Source organism: Nicotiana sylvestris, chromosome 1 (assembly GCF_000393655.2).
Source record: "Nicotiana sylvestris chromosome 1, ASM39365v2, whole genome shotgun sequence".
Lineage (NCBI taxonomy): Eukaryota > Viridiplantae > Streptophyta > Magnoliopsida > Solanales > Solanaceae > Nicotiana > Nicotiana sylvestris.
Window position 1 is genome coordinate 176,138,827 of NC_091057.1, and position 24,325 is coordinate 176,163,151.

The following is a 24,325-nucleotide window of genomic DNA, read 5'->3' on the forward strand; positions in this document are numbered from 1 at the left end:
AATGAAGAAGAGGGTCTGGTTTCTGCCTAAACCAGTGCCACGCCTCTCAAGGTCTTTTGTTAAAGCAAGTGCCAAGGGGTCAGCGATCCCAAAGATTCGAGGACCTTTGATCGGTATAAATGAAGACCTGAATCAGAGTTTTGAGAGGCTATTCGCGGATGTCAGTATGGTGGAAGCTGGAGAAGGTTCCAGCAGAGCAGAGATACAATTTGTGGGGCCTGAGGCCAAGACCAACAATTGGACGGTTACTCCTCTTCCTGTCCGAGGGGAGTCTTGGTAGTAGGCTTTGATTAATGTTTTGTTTGTTTGTTTGTTTGATCGGATTATTCAAGGGTGTAATCCAAATTTTACTTTCGTTTTTGTAAAAGTGTGAACCCTTTTATCCCGCAAATTTAATAAAGTTCTCTTCTTTTGTCTCATTTTAATTTTTGTCTTGTTCTTTTTCTTTCTGAACAGTTCTCTTTTTACTGGTTCTAATGACATGGCATGCACAGCGGATCTTCGACCTAGTCTAATAAATCAATCTGAAACCGACTCAATGATGCAAAAGGTCGTTTGTGACGATGAATCTGAATGTGACGAAGGTGAAGCCTTCGAAGAAATAAACAGAGAACTGTGCCAATTTGAAGAGAAACCCAAGCCTAACTTAAATGACACCGAGGCTGTGAATCTAGGAGACGCTGATAACGTCCAAGAGACCAAAATTAGCATCCACATTGAGCCGAATGTCAGAACAGAATTGATCAAAACTCTCAGGGAATTCAAAGATGTTTTTGCCTGGTCATATGATGATATGCCTGGATTAAGCACCAATTTAGTGGTTCACAAATTACCCACTGACCCGGCATACCCTCCGGTCAAGCAAAAACTAAGGAAATTTAAAACAGAAATGAGTGTAAAGATCAAGGAAGAAGTGATTAAGCAGTTACAAGCGAAGGTCATTCGGGTCACTCGATATCCCGAGTGGTTGGCCAATGTGGTACCAGTCCCAAAGAAGGATGGAAAAATCAGGGTGTGCGTTGATTACCGCAACCTCAACAAAGCAAGTCCCAAGGACAATTTTCCGCTGCCCAACATTCATATCTTAATCGACAATTGCGCAGGGCGCGAGATTGGATCCTTTGTGGATTGCTATGCAGGTTATCATCAGATCCTAATGGATAAGGAGGATGCTGAGAAGACAGCGTTTATTACGCCATGGGGCACCTACTGCTATCGGGTAATGCCGTTCGGGTTAAAGAACGCCGGGGCAACGTACATGCGAGCAATGACTGCGGTGTTTCATGACATGATACACAAGGAAATTGAGGTGTACGTCGATGATGTGATCATCAAATCTTGGCGTCAGGAGGACCATGTAGCAGACCTAAGGAGATTTTTCCAAAGACTCCGGAGGTATGATATCAAGCTTAACCCGGCCAAATGCGCATTCGGGGTTCCATCAGGGAAGTTGCTAGGATTCATCGTCAGTCGACGGGGGATTGAGTTAGACCCATCCAAAATTGAATCCATCCGAGATTTGCCACCGCCAAGGAACAAAACAGAGGTAATGAGTTTGTTGGGCAGACTCAATTACATCAGCAGGTTCATCGCTCAACTCACAGCAACTTGCGAGCCCATATTTCGGTTGCTGAGAAAGGATGCTGCGGTAGGTTGGACAGCAGAGTGTCAGGAGGCTTTCGACCAAATCAAAGGGTATCTGTCTAATCCACCTGTATTGGTCCCGCCTAAGCCCGGGAAGCCCTTAATTCTTTACCTGACGGTCTTGGAAAATTCATTTGGTTGTGTGTTGGGGCAGCATGACGACACAGGGAGGAAGGAGCAAGCCATCTACTATCTTAGCAAGAAATTCACAGTGCATGAGGTCAAGTACACTCAACTCGAGAAAACGTGTTGCGCCCTAACTTGGGTAGCTCAGAAGTTGAAGCACTACCTGTCTTCATATACTACTTATCTCATATCCCGTTTGGACCCATTGAAGTATATCTTTCAGAAACCTATGCCCACGGGAAGGTTGGCAAAGTGGCAAATTCTGCTCACAGAGTTTGATATCATCTACGTAACAAGGACGGCCATGAAAGCCCAGGCACTGGCAGACCATTTGGCAGAGAATCCCGTTGATGAAAAATACGAGCCTTTAAGAACGTATTTTCCTGACGAAGAGGTGATGCATACGAATGAGTTGGAATTACCTGAGGAACCGGGTTGGAAGCTTTTCTTCGATGGAGCTGCAAACGCAAAAGGGGTTGGAATAGGAGCAGTACTCATTTCTGAAACAGGACGGCATTATCCTGTTACGGCTCAACTACGCTTCTATTGCACCAACAATATGGCCGAATATGAGGCTTGCATTCTGGGTCTGCGCTTGGCTGCTGACATGGATGTCCAAGACGTCTTGGTCTTGGGAGACTCGGACCTCTTGGTACATCAAATTCAGGGTGAATGGGAAACACGAGATCTAAAGCTCATACCATACCGACAATGCTTGCATGATCTGAGCAAGCAATTTCGATCGGTAAAGTTCAAACACATCCCGAGAGTTCACAATGAGGTTGCGGATGCCTTGGCCACCTTGGCATCAATGCTGCACCACCCTGACAAAATGTATGTTGATCCTCTACACATCCAGGTCCGTGATCAGCACGCCTACTGCAATGCCATAGAAGAAGAAGCAGATGGCGAACCCTGGTTTCATGATATCAAGGAATACCTCAGGATGGGGATATATCCAGAACATGCCTCTGGAGACCAAAAAAGAGCCCTCCGGCGGTTGTCGAATGGTTTCTTCCTCAGTGGGGGAATATTGTACAAAAGAACCCCGGATCTGGGATTGTTGAGATGCATAGATGCCAGGCAGGCAACAACGGTTATGGCAGAAGTACATGCTGGAGTTTGTGGGCCACACATGAGTGGATATGTATTGGCAAGAAAAATCCTTCGAACAGGGTGTTATTGGCTCACCATGGAACACGACTGTATCACTTTCGTGAGGAAATGCCATCAGTGCCAGATACATGGAGACTTGATTCATTCTCCGCCAACAGAGTTACATACGATGTCAGCACCCTGGCCGTTTGTAGCATGGGGCATGGATGTCATTGGGCCCATCGAGCCAGCAGCGTCCAACGGTCATAGGTTCATTCTAGTGACCATTGATTACTTCACCAAATGGGTTGAGGCTAAAACCTTCAAATCAGTAACCAAGAAGGCAGTGGTGGACTTTGTTCACTCCCATATCATCTGCAGATTTGGGATCCCAAAAGTAATCATCACGGATAACGGTGCGAATCTTAATAGCAGCTTGATGAGAGAGGTATGCCAACAATTCAAGATTACACACCGCAATTCCACCCCATATCGTCCTAAGGCAAATGGAGCAGTCGAAGCAGCCAATAAGAATATCAAGAAGATACTGCGAAAAATGGTGGAAGGGTCCAGACAATGGCACGAGAAATTACCCTTTGCCTTGTTGGGTTACCGCACTACCGTCCGGACTTCCATAGGCACAACTCCTTATTTGTTGGTGTATGGAACTGAGGCCGTGATACCAGCGGAGGTCGAAATTCCGTCCCTCCGAATTGTCGCTGAAGCCGGAATTGATGATGATGAATGGATCAAAGCTCGCTTGGAACAGTTGAGCCTGATAGATGAGAAAAGATTGGCAGCAGTGTGCCATGGTCAGCTGTACCAGAAGAGAATGGCAAGAGCGTATAATAAGAAGGTGCGCCCTAGGAAATTTGAAGTAGGGCAGCAGGTATTAAAGAAGATCCTCCCACATCAGGTCGAGGCAAAAGGCAAATTCGCCCCAAATTGGCAAGGGCCTTATATCGTGACCAGAATATTGTCCAACGGTGCTTTGTGTTTGACAGATGTCGAAGGTAGATGTGTCGACATGGCTATCAATTCAGATGCAGTCAAGAGATATTATGCGTAACTTCTTTAATTATGGCAATTTTTGGTTTATTTGTTGTATTTGGCATTTGTTGAATAATGAGATGACGGAGGCAATTCTTTCTTCTATCCAAACACTTTTAACCCTCGCTTCCCCCTTTGAGCCTTAAGCAATTCTTTCAATACCCCTCTTTTGGAATCACTAATGGGAAAGATATGAAGAAAAGAGAAAAGAAAAGAAAAAGAAAAAGAAAAGAAAAAGACATGGAAAAAATGAGAAGAAGGAAAGAAAAAAAAAAGAAGATAAAATCACAAATACAAAACCGTGGGAACTACGTTTGACTTGATTCCTCCAAGAGGATACGTAGGCGCCTCACGGCTCGGTCATAGTATGCATCATAGTGAATATAGGATGCATAATGTACATAGTGTGCACAATATAGCACAATGTGCGTAACGCACGTAGCTCAACATAAGCGTAAAAAATAAATCCCCCAAGCAAGAAAACTGGGGCAGAGGTTATGTTTTAAGTTCCAACAAAGGTTTGATTCCAAAAGTTGTAGCACATCACCCTTCAAATTGTTTTCATTTTTATAGCCTTTCTTCAAACCCACACCAAAACCAACATCAACATCCAAAAGACCTCCCGATCAATGTTCGAGAGATGCCAAGTCCGGCGAATAAGACCGAGAATAATACACTGATCCCTAGCAAAGAAGAGGATCGTAAGACTGGGAATGAATTGATAGTCGAAGGAATCTCCAGAAGAGAGGGTCGTATCTACAACGCCCCGATTCCTCGAAAGAAATAAAATGAGAGAGTCTCATCGGTGAAAACCTTCGCAGGCACCGAGAGGCGATGTAAGATGAGGGATATGAAATGAGAGAGTCTTATTGGTGAAAACCCTCACAGGCACCATAAGGCGCCGGGAGATGAGAGAAAAGAGAGAGTCTCATTAGTGAAAACCCCTCGAAGGGCACTATGAGGCGACAAGATAGAGCAGCAAAAGCTACCACATTCGCAACAAGATGAACATCCATTTATCATCCCCAGCAAGTCAGACCATCGGACAAATCGATTGATACAAATAGACTGGGTCGGGAATCTATGGTGCACGCCATGATCACGGGGACCAGTCATGTCCTCCAGATAAGTTGAATTCATCCCAATGCAGGATAATACAAACAGTCTTAAAGGCCGGTCCCAGGCAATGCAGTGATTGTGCCCAGAAATTTTGGAAGGAGTAAGCACCAAAAGGGAGTGGTTTCGGGAGTTAGAAGCAGACTCCCACATCATGTGTTTAAAGAGAAAGCAGAAAAGGGGATAAATTGAAAACCAATCCCCAGCAGGCTAGAGACCCCCAACAGGCAACTTTGCCCGCCAACCAATTATGGGGACAAAGAGCAAGAAAAGAGGAAGAGAGAAAAATTGCTCGCCAGAAAGGCACCCTCTACCACCACGATTAAAACTGACCAAATCCTTTTGTCTGTTGCAGGGGAACAGAAGAATTGATGATGGCAGCAAGATGCAACGCCATGGAAGTCACCAAAAATCGGGGCAGAAAATTTTCTGCCGATTGTCGAAAATTTTCTCGGAAGAACGGGGAAACAATTTCAATACTTTTAAGTTCTAGGTCGCCCACCAGTATAATGCGGGAATACATTTTAAGTTCTAGGTCGCCCACCAGTATAATGCGGGAATACTTTTAAGTTCTAGGTCGCCCACCAGTATAATGCGGGAATACATTTTAAGTTCTAGGTCGCCCACCAGTATAATGCGGGAATACTTTTAAGTTCTAGGTCGCCCACCAGTATAATGCGGGAATACTTTTAAGTTCTAGGTCGCCCACCAGTATAATGCGGGAATACTTTTAAGTTCTAGGTCGCCCACCAGTATAATGCAGGAATACTTTTAAGTTCTAGGTCGCCCACCAGTATAATGCGGGAATACATTTAAGTTCTAGGTCGCCCACCAGTATAATGCGGGAATACTTTTAAGTTCTAGGTCGCCCACCAGTATAATGCGGGAATACTTTTAAGTTCTAGGTCGCCCACCAGTATAATGCGGGAATACTTTTAAGTTCTAGGTCGCCCACCAGTATAATGCGGGAATTACTTTTAAGTTCTAGGTCGCCCACCAGTATAATGCGGGAATACTTTTAAGTTCTAGGTCGCCCACCAGTATAATGCGGGAATACTTTTAAGTTCTAGGTCGCCCACCAGTATAATGCGGGAATACTTTTAAGTTCTAGGTCGCCCACCAGTATAATGCGGGAATACTTTTAAGTTCTAGGTCGCCCACCAGTATAATGCGGGAATACTTTTAAGTTCTAGGTCGCCCACCAGTATAATGCGGGAATACATTTAAGTTCTAGGTCGCCCACCAGTATAATGCGGGAATACTTTTAAGTTCTAGGTCGCCCACCAGTATAATGCGGGAATACTTTTAAGTTCTAGGTCGCCCACCAGTATAATGCGGGAATACTTTTAAGTTCTAGGTCGCCCACCAGTATAATGCGGGAATACTTTTAAGTTCTAGGTCGCCCACCAGTATAATGCGAGAATACTTTTAAGTTCTAGGTTGCCCACCAGTATAATGCGGGAATACTTTTAAGTTCTAGGTCGCCCACCAGTATAATGCGGGAGAAATGGTAGACTACTTTTTGCAGACATTGGATCCAACCTACTTTGGTCACTTGGTGACAACGGTTGGAAAATCTTTCAACGAGGTGGTCAAAATAGGGGTCATGATAGAAGAAGGTTTGAGGTCGGACAAGATCTTAAACTATTCGGCACTTAAGGCCACAACCCAGGCTATTCAAAGCGGCACGGGAGGTGCGCTAAGAAGAAAGAAAGAAGAGGTTGCCACGATCGAGGCAGGCAGTTGGTCCAGGGCTGGCAGGCCGCACTACAACCAACCCAGGCCTCACAGGTCAAACTACCCATACAACCCACCACAAAATTTCTATCCACCTCGAGAACCACATTGTTCCGTACACCAAGCCCAGGTATACACTCAGCCTCCGGTTCGCCCACAATGGCGCGCACCGGCTCCCCAGAACATATATGCACCGCCACAAAACACCTACCCTCCACCAAGGGCATATAGAAACCCTTCAGGGGCAGGTTTCCGGGGAAATCCAGATGCTAGGAATGACAGGTTGCGGAAGCAAAGAACCTTCACCGAACTGGGAGAAACCTACACCGCTGTGTTCCACAAGCTGCGGCAATTGGGTTTGGTTAGTCCTGTCCATACTCGGGAACCAAATCCCCCGCCTCAGAATTTGGATCGTTCAATCAGTTGTGAATACTGTTCAGGGATGCTCGGGCACGATACCGAGAAGTGCTGGAAGTTAAGGCATGCCATACAGGATCTTATTGACACCAATAAGATCGAGGTCCAGACACCGGAGGCTCCTAACATCAACCAAAACCCACTGCCAGCGCACCACGAAACTCACATGATTGAGTTGGTGTGTGAGGGAGGAGAATTAAGAAAACCCTCACAAACAGTGATGATGATCCAAGCTGCCCCAAAAGAAGTCTTAACCAGTGGAGGAACAAATGTACAGTCGCAGGGAGAAGGTGGGCGACCCAATGTCTGCAAAAAATAGTCTACCATCTCTCCCTCTCTCATGGGAGGATCGACCCTAGCTGCTTGTTCTCTCCAGCGGAACCCGAACTCGCGAAAACTTTCCCCGGGTTTCTTACCAGTTCGCAATAACGTGAGACGGTCAGGGACTATCTCCAGATTGTATTGGAAATGACCTGCAAAAGCCTGTGCTAGATCATCCCACGTGTACCACCTGCTGAAATCCTGCCTGGTATACCATTCCAGTGCAGATCCGCTCAGACTTTGGCCGAAATAAGCTATCAAAAGCTCATCCTTGCCTCCTGCCCCTCTCATTTTGCTACAGAATCCCCGCAAATGTGCCATGGGATCACCGTGCCCTTCATATAAATCAAACTTGGGCATCTTGAACCCAGCCGGGAGTTGGACATCTGGGAAAGGGCACAGATCTTTGTATGCCACGCTGACTTGATTGCCCAGCCCGTGCAAGTTCCTGAAGGATTGCTCCAGGCTTTTGAACTTTCTCAACACTTCATCCTGTTCAGGGGCCTTAACCGGCTTCTCAACCTCTGCCGGTACTTCCAAATGGGGATTGTAAGCCTGTGGTTCCGGTGCGTGGAATGTAGGCTCGGGGGATAGTATTGGGTGTCGTGAGCCTGAAACAATGGCTCACTAGTCGTTCGCTGCAAAGGGGCTGATGTAGGTCCCACAAAAATGGCAATGTTGGGTGTTGGGAGAGGTTGATGGGGTGGTGGAGCTTGGGAATCGTGAGGGCTTCTTTCTTGATGATAGAGGGGATTTGGGCGGCTTGTGGAAGGGCCAGAGTGAGGGTATTCCGGCATGTGTCCCAGTGTCTCAGGGCTCTTTTGTGTTTTGGCTAGGGCTAGCTGCATTGCATGCATCTCTAGTCCCATCCTTTCAATCTTTTCCATTGCTTCTTTTAGCAATTGGCTCATCGGCCTTTCTTCCTCATTGCTATTCTCCGAAGTAGTCATGCTTGATGCTATCGGTCCTTTGGATCTGGTTTGGTATGAATGTGTTGCCAGAATTCTTTAACAACTAACTGTCTGATATCAGACAACAACAAACTTTGTTAGTGTTAGAGCTTAACAGATTTGATCATAACACATAGAGGATGCAATGCACCTAGGCAGTTAACCGTTTCTACATGCTTTGCTTCAAACAACATGCGTCATCCCGGTTTGCTCATTTGTCTCTTTAAAGTATTTTGCGAAACCCTGCGTTTTATTTTATTTACATTTTCTTTTCTTTATTTATTAAAAGCGGTCGAATCTTATGGGGATTGCCTACGTATCACGTCCCCGCGTGAATCAGACCAGGCGTAGTTCTGCCTTAAAGTAAAGAAACACACAATTCTTGTGAAATCATTAAATTCATTCTCAAAATTTTGCTATTACAAATTACTTCAAGCAAGGAATAGCAATAGTACAGACTCCACAGTTCTTAACCCGTTTTGACTAAAAGAAAGGAAAACAACATATGGAAAAGCGACAAAGCCAAATAAACAGGACTCAACCAAAGATTAATTTTCCAACTTAGGGACCCGCGAGGCATCATTCGGCCTTTCCGCGGCCCTTGGTGTGAGGTCCCTCTGCAGGTTTTTCAACTCATTCATGATTCGGTGGACGCAACCCATGATGGAAACAAGGAGGGTCTTTCGAGGCTTTTGCTCGCATGCCAGGCATCTCATGTAGATGTAATGCCCAATCTCGTCGATCTTTCCCCGAATGTTGTCCCTTTCCGCGAACAACTGCCTTATCTGTCGGTTCTTCAATCCTAGTGTTTGTGCATTGCTGGCAAGCTGGTCCTGGAACATCTCCATCTGCCTTTCCATTCTGGTCATTGCCTCGTAACATCGCCTTCTGTCGGCTTGGGCATCTCGTGTTTGCTTGAAGATCCTCTCTTGAAGAGAGGCATTCGTTTCCCTTAATGTCCCGATGCTCAATTCATAATCCCTTATGACTCGTTGCAGGCGCTGCCTCCGAGCTATCGCACCCTTTGCCCACTTGGTCCGCAAACTTGCTGTGCTGGCCTTGGCTCTTTCCAAATCTTCCTGGCATTCCGCAACCTGATCCTTTAACCCTGCTATCAATCTCTTATCTGCCCGGCTTCTCAGCTGGCTATTAGCCTCCTTTTTCATTCTCCGGATCTGAGCTTTGAGGATTTCGCCTTCTCTGATTAATCTGTTCTTTTCTCCCTTGTGGGCGGCAGACTGTAATTGGCACTCAAACCTCATATCCTAAACTTGTTGCTTCAGTTTGCCTGCTTCGGCAAGATATTCCCGCTCTTTGGCCAACCAGCCCCACTGCTCTTGTGAAGATTTGGCAAATTCTTGCAGGTGAGGTCTTTTGGTCGGTCTTCCAGATGATGTCTCCCCTTTGTACCAGGCCTGATACCCGGGCGAAACTTCCCCCTTTGCCCGATTCATTACACAAGTATTTGCTTCTAAGTATTGACATTGGCTCCAAATTTGACGCACCCTTGCTTCGGGAAACTGGCCGTCGGGACTGATCTCGATCACCTGGGTGCTTAGATCCTCATCTTTCGGCACTATCTGATACCTTCCCAGTTGCCTTAAAACCCGATGCGGCGCGTATGGTTGAATGCTCTTGAGTCCCATTAAGAGAAAATGGGGTCTGGCTGCTGGCATGTATATGACTTCGTCGATCGGTAACCATCCTAGCGCCCACTGTATTTGACTGGAGTTGAGGGTACGGAAATATGAGGTCCATGCTACGACTCCTTCTGGTAGGTATGTCTTATTAACTCTGGTATAGAATTCCTCTATGCAGGTTTTTCCAGCGGATCCATGGCTCAGAAACTGGGCTCGGTGACATAGGTGCTCGGTCATCCACATTTGCAACAACAAATTTCAACCCTCGAAAAAGCTTCCTCCGGCTTTGCAAGATGTGAGAGCCCGGAACATATCAGACACTATCATGGGCGCCAACGTACTATCACTCTGTGTGAGCAACGTACTGACGACCCCTGCTATCTTTATGTCAATATTCCTGTCTTTTCTTGGGAATACTAGCAGTCCTAAGAAAGTTATCATGAAAGCAATCCGTCTATGTTCTTCCCACTTTTGGCGATTACCTTTGCTGCACAACTGGTTTTCTGGCTTGTCGAATCCTCCTATGTGACCATATCTTTGATATATGAAACTCATGCTGCAAAAACCTTTTGCCAAGTCAGGGTTATGAATTGTTCTGACTATCTTTAAGGAGTCCAGAAACCGGTGTATTGCTACAGCTCTTGGAGCAATCAGATATTTGTGCCTCAAAGGAGTCTCAGCGCTGCCGATATACCCTGCTATTTCTTCTAAAGTTGGGGTAAGTTCAAAATCTGAGAAACGGAAGACATTGTGCGCAGGATCCCAGTGGGGAACTAGTGCCCTTATGATATCTCCTCGTGGCCTGATATCCAACAAACTCGTGAGGCCTTTCAGATACTTCTTGATTTCGTCATGCCCTTCTTTGCCTAAATCATTCCACCAGAGCCGCAATTGGAGGGGGATTTTACTCATGATTGAAAAGGGTTCATTCGGAGTCGTGCTCATTCTGCACATTTATTAATAAGATTTTAACAAACGACACTTATTCTGATAAAACAAAATATATGCGATTTTTTGAATTTTGAATTCTCGTATATATAAAAAAAACTTTTTAAAGAAGTCAATAACGGAAAATATTTTTTGATTTTTGTTTCGAAAACTGGGAGCCTAAAAGAACTCTCTAGACCCTTGGCAAGACAAATACTTTTGCAACAAATAAAGATATATATACATTTTTTGAAGTAAAGAAAGACTTTTTGAATTTTTCATATATATATATATATACATATATTTGCAACAAATAATAGCAACAAATAATAGAAGTAAAGGCAAAATACACATTTTTTTTAATTAATTTTTTTTTTATTTTTATGGCAAGACAAACTATATATTTCTATTTATATTTTTATTTTTGGAAAAAAAAAACAAAACAGAACAATGACTTTTCAAAATTTCGGCAGGGTTTTGACAGTATTTGGGTATTGGGTTTTTTCAAAAATAAACAATCAATTCCCTAACCGCTATTTCCTTTTTTTCAATTTCACAATATTCATAATATTCAAACACCGGTCAGCATGCGGGCACGAGACAAATAAATGCACGGAAAACAAATAGGATGCATCAGGATGGCCTTTTCATATCAGGTTGCTAGTCCTAGACGGACCCAACCCCTGTGTTGAGTCCCCTAAGTCAAATGCAACGTGATGCAAATAAGCGTTCCTACTAGGGATCCGGCATGAAGTCACGTTATTCTATGTTCAAAACCTGGGTCGGTGTTCTAGACAGTGTACCCGAGCGGACAACTCGAGCTGAGGAAGGAGCTCCTTTCCGGGAACCAAAAGGCCAGCCGGCTTAGAAACTTTCCGAGCCTCTTTTATTTAGGGTATGACACTAACAGAATAGGGAGTCTCAACCAGTAAGCACATCCCCGGAGGTAAGAAGAGAAAGGTTTCGGCACAGTTTATATACAGTTCAAATAATATCAAAGCGGTAAAAGCAGCATTTAGCACATTAGGCTCAAAACATGTAATAATCAGATAATAAATAAAGCCAAATAATAACAATTATTCTATGCTCGAATTCTTAACCCTGAACCAGTGGTTCTGGGTTTCTGATCCCCAGCAGAGTCGCCAGAGCTGTCACACCTCCTTTTTCCGCACCCGCAGGGCGCAAGGGGAGTTTTTTCCAATTAAAGGACAATCGAAACGGGATTGGTTTAATTATTTCAGAGTCGCCACTTGGGAGATTTAGGGTGTCCCAAGTCACCAATTTTAATCCCGAATCGAGGAAAAGAATGACTCTATATTATGGTCTGCGTACCAGAAATCCGGATAAGGAATTCTGTTAACCCGGGAGAAGGTGTTAGGCATTCCCGAGTTCCGTGGTTCTAGCACGGTCGCTCAATTGTTATATTCGGCTTGATTATCTGATTTTATACAAGTATGAACTTATGTGCCAATTTTATCTTTTAACCGCTTTTATCATTCACTGTTATTTTTATAGGACTTGCAACGTCGTGAAAACATATCTCGAACCACGTTACATCAATGCACCCGTGGTTATTGATATATCTCGACTCGGTTGAGATTTGGATTTGGGTCACATAAATGTGCACCCGAATTAAGAAAAATAAATTATTTAAGACGCGCCTAAAGCAACTAACGTATGGTTGTTTTGGGGAAGGCCGTAAAATTTGCTAAACGGTCCATCCCGAAGTCCAAATAATTTTTAAAGCAAATATTTATTGAGGACCCCGCAATTTGTATTTTTATTTGGCGAGGCTCATCTCGTTCTTTATTTTTAATGAATTTGCAACGTCATGGACATGCATCTCGGTCTATTAGACCTCAAACCCTTGTCCAGACCGACCGGATTCCCCAGGTGCATGTGTTCTAAGGTCTGGATTTCCAGATCTGATTTTTAGGGAGTTGTGGGTAGATTTGGACCAAACCAAGCTTGGTTTGGTCACGAGGAAGGTCAGGGGAGTGTCTGATACAAAGATGGTGAGGTTTGGTGTAGATCGAGTTTTGTCTCGAATCTTCAAATCCAGATTCGAGACGATAGGAGATGATTCGAGGTTCGTGGTTAGTGGATTCGTGTTCAGGGGAGTGAGGGGGTCTTAGGGTGTTCGGGAGGTGGCCACCGGCGTTCATGCCGCCGGGTTTTGGTGGAAGGGAAACCAGGGCGGCTTGCTAGGGTTTGGGGTTTCAGCTTGGGGAAGGAGACAAGTGAGGGGTGGGGTTCGGATAGGGGGCGTGGGGTGAAGGGTTGAGTTTATATATGGGGAAGGGATTGGATCTGAGCCGTTAGATCAGATGATCTCAACGGCTTGGATCTGATGCTGAGAAATGAGACGGGGTCGTTTGGTAGTTAAACGGGGTCGTTTGGTTTAAGTGAGGGGTTGGATCGGATTGGTTCCTGGGTCGGGTTTTGAAACGGGTTACTGATAGAGGTCCTGAGCCGTTGGATCGAGAGTTTGAACGGCCCAGATCAGACGCATGATGCGGCGTCGTTTCGGGAGGTGGTCAGGGCAGGCCTGGTTTGGACCGGGTCAGATCGTTGGTTTGGGCGGCGCTGGGGATTTTATTGTTTTTCCTGCTTGGGGCTCTCTGTTGTAACCTTCCGTCTTCAGGTGGGGCTACTGATTCCAAACTCTAGAGCTAGAAGTATTCCCGCATTATACTGGTGGGCGACCTAGAACTTAAATGTATTCCCGCATTATACTGGTGGGCGACCTAGAACTTAAATGTATTCCCGCATTATACTGGTGGTCGACCTAGAACTTAAAAGTATTCCCGCATTATACTGGTGGGCGACCTAGAACTTAAAAGTATTCCCGCATTATACTGGTGGGCGACCTAGAACTTAAGAGTATTCCCGCATTATACTGGTGGGCGACCTAGAACTTAAAAATATTCCCGCATTATACTGGTGGGCGACCTAGAACTTAAAAGTATTCCCGCATTATACTGGTGGGCGACCTAGAACTTAAAAGTATTCCCGCATTATACTGGTGGGCGACCTAGAACTTAAAAGTATTCCCGCATTATACTGGTGGGCGACCTAGAACTTAAAAGTATTCCCGCATTATACTGGTGGGCGACCTAGAACTTAAAAGTATAATGCGGGAATACTTTTAGCTCTAGAGTTTGGAATCAATAGCCCCACCTGAAGACGGAAGGTTACAACAGAGAGCCCCAAGCAGGAAAAACAATAAAATCCCCAGCGCCAAGAAGCAGAAGTCTGCCAAAGCAAGCGCACATTCAAAAGGAAGAAAGAACGCGTCTCAGAAGAAGCAGTTCGGAAACATTGTAGCATGCCCAGTATGACAATACTGATGAAGAGACATACCACTGAAGAAACCAGTGGAAGATTTAAAGAAGAAAGCCATGTTCCCAACAAATCAAACAAAGTGATGAAAACTGGCATTCAGAAAGGCGATGGACCAGCATCCTCTCCCAAAGTCACAAGATAAAGGCATCGGAGGAAAGTGTTAGCCGACAAGAAAGCAAGGCAACAAGAACAAGTGGAAGATGGATAAGATCGCATGATCCTCAGTCTACCTTAGCTTCTTGTTTTCCTTTTAGAGCAATGTAACAGGGAGATCGGTTGAGCAGTAGCATCCTACAGCAGCATACAACAGCGCACAACAACAGCAAACACTACAGTCACACGGTAGTCCCAGCTACCAAAAATTTCCCGAACTACATTGACCTGATTCCTGTTCAGCCCAGGATATGTAGGAAACCTCTGAAGCAAAGGTTCGGTCAAATCCTTTTCAAAAATGCTTCACACGGAGTATTCGGACAGGCAAAAATCGCTCGCTTTATCTTTGCGCGAAAACCCTTAGTGTCTTCGTGCAAAGAGGGGCAGCTGTAAGCACGTGATTTTTGCTTCACGGGCAATCACTCCAAAAGGAAAACAAAAAAAATAAAAATAGTGACGGATGATTTCGCTGTACAATTTTTCGATTTTTTTTCCGTGACATGTGTTATTAGTCGTTTGTAGGTCTGTCCATTTTGCATTTTAATCATTATCAAACAAAATACAAAAAATAGGTGTCATTAAAAGAAAATTCAAAATATATATGTGTGCATCGTCCGTTTTAGGTTGTGATTTAACTTACTTAAACATTTTTATTTGGTATGATAATTATGTTGAAGTGCTATATTGTTATTTGTTTTAATTTCATTTGTTTTATTAGTTATTTTTATTTTTCTTTAAATTGGAAAATAAAAGAAAGTTGAAATCAATTTGGGCCCAAAAAATAAGACAAAAACAGGCCCAAACCAACGATCTGACCCGGTCTAAACCAGGCCTGCCCTGACCACCTCCCGAAACGACGCCGCATCATGCGTCTAATCTGGTGACAGTATTCCCTGCTCTCCAAGCGGGTTCCTGATTGTTGAACTTGAAATGTATTCCCTGCTCTCCAGGCGGGCTCCTGACTTCAATGGAATAGACAAAAAACAAAGAAAATTTTCTGCCCCAGTTTGGTGGTTGGGCACACATGTAAGTGCAAAACGGATCACATTACCAAATATCAATAAGAACTTGAAAGCTAGGCGGATCAGGCGGGCTCCTGATTGCTGACTTGAAATGTATTCCCTGCTCTTCAGGCGGGCTCCTGACTGCTGACTTGAAATGTATTCCCTGCTCTCCAGGCGGGCTCCTGATTGCTGACTTAAAATGTATTCCCTACTCTTCATGCGGGCTCCTGATTGTTAAACTTGAATGTATTCCCTGCTCTCCAGGCGGGCCCCTGACTGCATGACTTGAAATGTATTCCCTGCTCTCCAGGCGGGCTTCTGACTGCATGACTTGAAATATATTCCATGCTCTCCAAGCGGGCTCCTGACTTCAACAAAATAGACAAAACAAAGAAAATTTTCTGCCCCAGTATGGTGGCTGGGCACAGATGTGAGTGTAAACTACATCATGTTATCAAGTATTACTAAGAATTTGAAAGCTAGATCCCATTATCCAGGAGGGTCCTGAAAACTCCTAGCCAAATGATGGCCTTAAAAATCTAAATTATATCTTCTAAAGGTGTGACTCCTGCTAAATCTTGTTATCTAAGAAGGTCTTAAAACTACATCCCATTATCTAGGGGTGTCCTGAAAGTCAAACATCAAGTCTTATCTTAAGAGTGACAACTTTTACGGCTGAACTATACTACCCTACAACAAAATTTACGCTAAATGTTGTTATCTAATCGAAATCTTAAAGCTAAGTCCCATTATTCAGGAGGGTCCTAAAAACTCCAATCATGCAAACTTCTAAGCTAACTTATATTCTTTTGGGATACATTTATGCTAGATTATGCTATTTCTGAACTTTAAACTAGGTCCCATTTTCCAGGAGGGTCCTGAAAATCAAAAATCAAACCTGTTTGGTGACTGACTTTCTCCACGGAAGGTTTCTCCGAAACAACCGAAATTTCTTGCCTCTGCTTTAATCAAAAAAAAAAATCTTGTTAGTTTTAAATGTGGTGGTTTGTTGATGGCATTTTTGCTGCAGGTCTCTCCACTGCATTGTTTTGTTTTGACTGGCTTCCCCGAACTGGCCCTGAACCGCTTGACTTTCTGACTGACTTTCAAACCCCCCATAACTTTGGATGACCCGAGTGTTCTATACCTGAACCATTGTTTCACACCTCTGACCCCTTTAACTGAACCCCTGCATCTTCCATGAAATTACTAAATCATTTTGCCGATGGAACTTTTGCTGGCACTTTATCCCACTTTACATCATGCTATATTTGGTATGCCCTGGCCGCACTGTGCTTTGCAATTTTGAGGCCGGTAGTGAGCTTTGAAATTCCTTCTTATTTTCTTAAACAGAACTGACATTGGGAACATCTTAGAGAAATAAACCCAAAATAAATGAAATGCAATGACTTAGAGAGTTAAGGATAAGAAAATCCAAAACTGGAAGACTATCTGAAGGGGAAAAAGAAAAGAGACTTATTTGAGTGGAACAACTGGCACCAATGTTCATGACATGCATTTCGGATTAATCTGCCCAATCTGTCCAACCAAATAACTTCCAGTTGCCATACTTTGTTACCTCGGAACTTTCATAATCTGATTTCTTCACCCAAATCCTGACTTTGTTCATCTTTCGGTGCCTTGAAAGGTTTTCACCAGCAGACCTCTCTCAGTCGTTCATCCGTCAACTCACTTTTTCGCCTTAAGGTGTCCGTGAGGGTTTTCACCAATAAGACTCTCATTTTTTATTTTTCTCTGCTCCCGCCGCCTTACGGTGCCCGTGAGGGTTTTCACCAATAAGACTCTCTCATTTTCAATATTTTCCTGCTTGGACCAGAGTGTTGCCCTTGATATGAATTACCTCTACTTGCTTGACTTGTAATCTCTCGAAGACTGATCAGAGGTCTTTCTTTGGACCGTAATGTGGGCTTTTGGATGGGGTTAGAAAGAAAGGGTATAAAAGGCTCAGAACAACTCAAATGGGTTGAAAATTACAACTCAACGCACCTTCTTGTTATATGCTCTTTCCATTCTTTGTTGATACAATTGGCCATGACACATTGCTGCCAGTCTTTTCTCGTCGATCAAACTCAATTGTTCCAAGCGGGTTTTGACCCACTCATCATCATCGATCTCCGCTTCCGCGACAATTCGAAGGGATGGAATTTTCACTTGTGCGGGTATCACTACTTCGGTGCCATACACCAACAAATAGGGAGTCGCCCCCACTGAAGTACGGACAGTAGTGCGATAACCCAACAATGCAATTGGCAGCTTTTCATGCCACTGCCTAGAACCCTCCACCATTTTTCGAAGTATCTTCTTTATGTTCTTGTTATCTGCCTTGACTGCTCCATTTGCCTTGGGACGATATGGGGGGGAATTGCGATACACAATCTTAAACTGTTGACATACCTCTTTCATCAAATGACTGTTGAGATTAGCACCGTTATCTGTGATGATTACCTTCGGTATCCTGAATCGGCAAATGATATTTGCGTGCACAAAATCAACCACCTTCTTCTTGGTTACAGCCTTGAATGCATAGGTGACAAGTTTACCTCAAAATGGGATGGGCCATATGTTGTGAAAGAAGCCTATTCAAGTGGCGCATACAAAATCATGGATAAGGATGGTCTTAGAGTTGGTTCGATCAACGGAAAATTTCTGAAGCAATACTTCCCATGAAAGTCACCAACGCTCCTCGACGTACGAGCCTAAACTGCAAGTCATGACGCTCATTGATGCATGAGCCTAAACTGCACATTGTTACACTCCTGGCCCGCATGAGTCTAAATTGTGTACGACCCAAAACCAGCAGTCTGCTAGGTTGAAAACCTCGAAAGAGGCAGCCTAGGCAAGAAAAATAAAGTCAGCTAGGTTGAAAACCTCGTGAGAGGCGGCCTAGGCAAAAATCAAGACAAAAAACAAATCACACCTTTGAACTACGTTATGACTTGATCCTCTTCACCGAGGTACATAGGCAGCTTAGAGTTTTATTCTAAGTTCAGTCGCATGAGTTTTAAAAAAATAAAAATTTGGCGTCATCGGATCATTACATTAATTCTTCCAAGTGTAGAGGCACATATCTATGAGGAAAAGAAGATGATTTGCGTTGAAGTATAAAAGATGTTTTATTGCTTCAATAGTACAAAAGTTGATACATTCAAAAATGTAGAGACAAAAGAAACTAGATATTTTTCTATACAAAAGCCTAAATCATGAAGATGATCGTAAACCAGGCTTTGTTGCTAACGCGTCTTGAATGCATTTCCATATGACGTCTCCACATTTGATGTCATTCCCGATGTATGTCCCTCGCGTTCAGTAGTTGTGATGAACTCTTGACCACATATCTTGTTGTTAGGCTTCAAGCATGATAGTTTTCTTCTTTGGTGCAAGGGTTGGTTGAAGGTCCCATATATGAGAAGTCGTCTCTCTTGAAAAACCTTTAATCAGCATGCGAGCCGCCATTGATGAACTTCAAGACTATCAACAAATCAAGTGCAACAGATGTTGAAGGGTTGACTCTGCATCTTGTATGACACCTCAGTCTGACATATGGACCCTTTGAGCTCCTTCGCGACTCTGCAAAAGGAATAAACAAGAGATAAGATTTGTGAAGCATGGTACTTGAAGTTACTATATGCAAGAATGTAGAGTCAATCTCAAAATAGGACAACTCAAAGAGAATGGAGCCTTGATCTTCGGCATAGTTATATTTCTTCACGTGTAAATGTCATAGAATCAAGCCGTTTATAGTCCAGACACCCGTAGCCCAAGCTAGGAATTTTTCTGCAGGAGTGCACAAAGTTGGAAAGCGAGCTCAACAGACGTCTCGATCAAATTCGAAAAGCCACTGCAGTCCGCCTAAAATTTGTTCTACCTCTAACTTTTCACATGTTGTAGCTGTGTATACCTAGTATCAAACAACACAAACTGTTTGTAATTTGGAGGCTCCTAGCTCAAAATATGATTTTATTTCCATCGGAACTACACGGCTCTGAAAGTTTACTGCTGCTATGTGGAATATGAGAATTTTTTGTTTCCAGATCAAAATGAGTTATTCTATGAAATTAATATGTGTTGCAGGTCTCTGAGTTTACTTTCTAACAGTGCAAACGGATCGCAATTTGGAGATTCGTAGCTCGAGATATGATTTTTTTTACGGAAGTGCACAAAGTTGAAAAGCAGTAAGGCAAACATCAGGGGTGACTTCAAAGTAATATCACGACCAATCTAAAAGGAGTTCTACCGCGATATTTTCAGGTGTTGTAGGTCTCGAATTTATATTTTCGATGGTGTAGACTTCTCGTGATTCCGACACCTGTAGCTTGAGATATGAAGTTTTCTACAAAAGTGCAAAAAGCTGGATCGCTAATGCAGCAGACATTAGAAGAAATTTCAAACTACTATTGTGGGCAATCCGCAAGGTGGTGGAACTTTCCTTATGGAAAAAAAATTCTTCTGAAAGTAAAATAGTAAATTCTTGTTTGACTTGAAAGTTTTAAATGGAAAATATTCATTAGAAGGTAACTTCTGAGATGTATTTGAATTCAAGTTAAAGTGAAAGAGGGGGAGGCATTCATGCATGAGCCTTACGTGACTTTGCCATAGAAATTGATCTGTGGTGGAATTGTCAAAAATTGTTCAATGTGACCATATTTTGGTTACCATAATTTTGCTATAAAGTTACTAATAAAGTATTATTTAAGTACAACATACTTGGCGTCAAAAGTTTTTTTCAATTCGATTTAGGCTTCACTGGAGAGTCACGATTGCCCAAAAAATTCAAGTTTTTTATTTGTGGGCAAGAAAGAAAGTGTTCTTCTCATGGATACTTCAAGCCTCGTCTTCGACTTTCGACAAGCCTACACTCAACAAATCTTGAAGTAAGGATCATCTGTAGACATATAAAATTTATTGGGTCGAATCCATACAAAATTTGGATTAAATTCAATTGGGTTAAATAATTAATTTGGGCTTTATAAGTTAAATTAGTCCATTTTATTATCTTCAAGCCCAAGGTCCATTTCATCTTTAGGCCCAGACTCATGCCATGTACCAAGTGACATGGCATATCTAGTCAAACTGCAAGCCAAAAAGATGACGCCGCGTGTTAAATGATGTGACAATCCATGTCAAATAGCAAGAACCAACCACAGGTCGCCAAGTGGCTAAAATGACATGAGCCAATCAGAATCAAGCAAGAGAGTTCATATGTAGTTGAACTGTCCATCTTCTACAACTATAAATATAGGGGTTACATAACTCTTAGAGGACATTCAGAGTTGGAGAAGAACACTCCGCAATTTGTGAAGGCATCCACAAACAGAGAGATCAATCATCAAGTGCTTGTGAACGACGTTCTTGGCAATTAAATACATCACAAGGAGGTCTGCATCATCCTACATTCGAGAAAGACGTTTCTCAAGCCCTCGAATCACGGAGAATTTTAGAGAGAAAAATCAAGGAATACATAAAATTGTACTCACAAATATTTATCAATAAAATTACTTTTTCTTCATATTATTTTTGTTGCAGTTTATTTTTTCATCTTACGAAAATTTGTTGCGAACACATGCAAAATCAGACCAGCCATATTTGTAGATGTGGTTCTTTATGTACTAATGAAATTACGTAAACCCTTGATATAACCAAATTAATTGACAAGGAAAGGACCAATCCCGCACACCGCCAGTCATTAAGTTCTTCACAAGTTGAACGTATTACTTCGTTCTATTATGAATGTATATCAATTGTCTGATTATTTCGTAGGGTTCACACACACATGTATATATTACTCTATCTTTCTTTAGGGTGTTATGTTGTTAAGCTATTAGCTACTCAAAAGTTCAAAAAAAGATGCGAATAGCGGCGATAAAACTACAAGAGAAATTGATAGAGAATACTAAACGTTGACTTAATAAAAGAACCATGTGTAAGATGACTTATCAAGAAACATGCAATTATTATTATACTAAAAACATTGACATTATAACACGAAACAATAGACTCACTTTTCTCATTCTCAACTCCTATAAAAAGGTGTTGTCCCTAGTGTAAATCCCATCAACTCAAATACCATTCCAAGTATTATTTACCAAATATCTCTGCATATTCAACAAAAGAAAGAAAATGGCTCGATCAATATCTGCCATTTTCTTCTTCTTATTGCTCGTATCAATGGCTACGGCCACAGCCCCTGGAAGTTCTTTAACTGCTGCCCCCGGTGGCCCGGTAATTACTCCACCTGGGATTGCTAACCATCCCAGCCATTCTCATTGCTCTGATGATGAAATCAAGCAATGCAAAAATCTACCTCATGTTTGTCCCAAATTCTGTCCTAATGGCTGCATAACTGAGTGTCGTTCTTGCAAACCTATTTGCATTGATGGCCCAACCCCACCTCCCTACACCCCTCCGAGTCCAACTACATCTCCAAAGAAGGTTAAGTGCAAGAACAAGAGTTACCCAAAATGTTATAATCAACAACATACATGCCCTACCACTTGCCCTGGCACTTGTCAAGTTGATTGTGTCTCTTGCAAACCTGTTTGCAGTAAGTTTCTCTACTCCATATATACTTTCACAGTATACTATATCTTTTATAAGGTTTTAACCATATATACGCTGATAATATAAATAATCTTTGGCATAAGTAAACTGGTATGGGTTCGATTTCCGTTACCTTTACCCTTCCCTTCAAAACCGCCCTATAAAAACAAGTAAATACAATATTTTAAGTATCAATGTAATTAACCTGTTGTAGTAAGTTATTTCTTATTTTTTAGGTAATTAGTTCACTTGTTATGATCAGTTTCTATAAGTGCATTATAGAAGTTAAACTCTTTTTATCTTCTTCTATTGATTAAAGTTATATATCAATGTAATTTAACTTATCATAGCAAGTTATTTGTTATCATTTTTCAGGTTACTAGTTAATGCTTACGGTAGAAATTAATCTATAATTATATAGTGCCCTAATTACGCAAATATTTATATATTATTAACGCACATAACTTAAACTCTTCTTTCAATATATATTTGTTGTTCTTCGCTAGGCTAAATATTCGATTACAATATGTTTTAAACTTATTGGAAAAACAGGTTGTGACACTCCAGGAGCAGTTTGCCAAGATCCACGTTTCGTTGGAGCAGATGGGATTACCTTCTATTTCCATGGCAAGAAGGACAAAGATTTTTGCCTGGTCTCAGACTCTAACCTCCACATCAACGCCCATTTCATAGGAAAAAGAAATGAGAACATGAAAAGAGACTTTACATGGGTTCAATCCATTGGTATCCTTTATGGTACTCACAAGATTTCTGTTGGAGCACTTAAGACAGCAACATGGGATAATGCCAATGATCGTCTCTTCCTCAACATTGACGATGAAACTATTGTTCTTCCCGACAACGAAGGCGCAAGGTAGAGTTTAACTACTATCATTTCGCAATATATGTTTTTCTTTAATGAAACTTTATCACTGACTTGCACAAATAGCCAATTTAGTGGCATTGTATTTAAAAGTTGGCCCTTTTTTTAAAATACCAAGGGACTAAAATTTGGAAATGACGTCAGAAGTTTAAATTCAAACCAAGAGTCTAATTTTTAGTTGAGATTTAAGCTCAACACCTCTTGCGTGATTTGGTCATCTCTCATCTAAAAAATTTTAGTTATTAAAAGAACATACTTTTTAATTATTTAATTATATTATATCTCAACAGGTGGGAGTCAAAAACTGGACCAATAGCCTCGATTACTCGAACAAGCAACACCAACGAAGTTGTGATCGAAGTTGAAAACATATTCAAGATTACAGCCAAGGTGGTGCCAATTACAGAGAAAGAATCCAAAGTTCATAACTATGGCATAACACAAGACGATTGCTTTGCTCATCTTGAGCTTGGATTCAAGTTTTTATCACTTAGTGATGGAGTGAGTGGTGTTTTGGGCCAGACTTATAGAAGGAACTACGTGAGCAGAGTTAAGATGGGTGCTTTGATGCCTGTAATGGGAGGTGACAAAGACTTTGCAGCTTCAGGACTTTTTGAGGCTGATTGCTCTGTAGCTAAGTTTCAAGCAGAAAATTCTTGGAATGAGGATTTGTTGAATTTGGAGCTGCCTAGCTTGAGGTGCAACAGTGGAATTTATGGACGTGGAGTTGTGTGCAAGCGCTAGAGTTTCTTGATTGGACATTATTGCTAATAAACTGAATAAAGATTTCAATATACAATAAGGTTAGACACCATGGGAATGTAACAAGAACTATTGCTCAATGAAAAGGTATTAAGTTGGGCGAAAAAGAATTATATTGTAATAATTTTTTCTCAAATAAGATCATTATTTGTCTCTTCGAAAGTTGTATTCTCATTAATTCATGGAATGAGCAAAGAATGATACTGTATTAAACTTCTTCCTCAACTAAGATCGTTTTTCTTTATGGACAAGTTATATTTTAAGTAATTCATGGAAAATAGTATGAAGAAAAAGAAATGTGGGGTGAGAGAGGCTCGAACTCTCGACCTCAGGATCACTCAGAAGCTATGAGACCTACGCGCTAGCCAACTGCGCCACCACCCCATGTTGTTGTCAGCGGATACCTTAAATAATATTTCAATTCTTAAATCTTAGATTATATTAAACAAAAAACTCTAGGTAAATTCTAGGAAACATACTAATTCCTACCTGAGGTTTTCCTCTGCAAGAATGAGTATATATTGTCGGTAAATCCAATATATAATATAAACAATCACAATCGCCATTGTTTTTAAGTTGATTAAATAGTAAAAAAGG

The 24,325-nt window shown here is 42.2% G+C and overlaps 2 protein-coding genes and 1 non-coding gene across 3 annotated transcripts; 1 reads left to right on the plus strand and 2 right to left on the minus strand.

The window, feature by feature from the left end:
* Positions 1-17,523: 17,523 nt before the first annotated feature.
* Positions 17,524-17,832, minus strand: LOC138877156 (uncharacterized). Its single transcript, XM_070156739.1, has one exon. It carries the CDS (start codon positions 17,830-17,832, stop codon positions 17,524-17,526), a length of 309 nt encoding a protein of 102 aa, XP_070012840.1.
* A 3,879-nt stretch (positions 17,833-21,711) lies between these two features.
* LOC104247616 (uncharacterized) lies at positions 21,712-23,710 on the plus strand. The gene is made up of 3 exons (XM_009803677.2): positions 21,712-22,087; positions 22,636-22,957; positions 23,257-23,710. Exons 1-3 carry the CDS (start codon positions 21,712-21,714, stop codon positions 23,708-23,710), a joined length of 1,152 nt encoding a protein of 383 aa, XP_009801979.2.
* Positions 23,711-24,027: 317 nt separating this feature from the next.
* TRNAM-CAU (transfer RNA methionine (anticodon CAU)) lies at positions 24,028-24,112 on the minus strand. The gene is given in 2 exon segments: positions 24,028-24,063; positions 24,075-24,112. It is a non-coding gene; the product is annotated as a tRNA-Met (tRNA).
* Between the last annotated feature and the right edge of the window lie 213 nt (positions 24,113-24,325).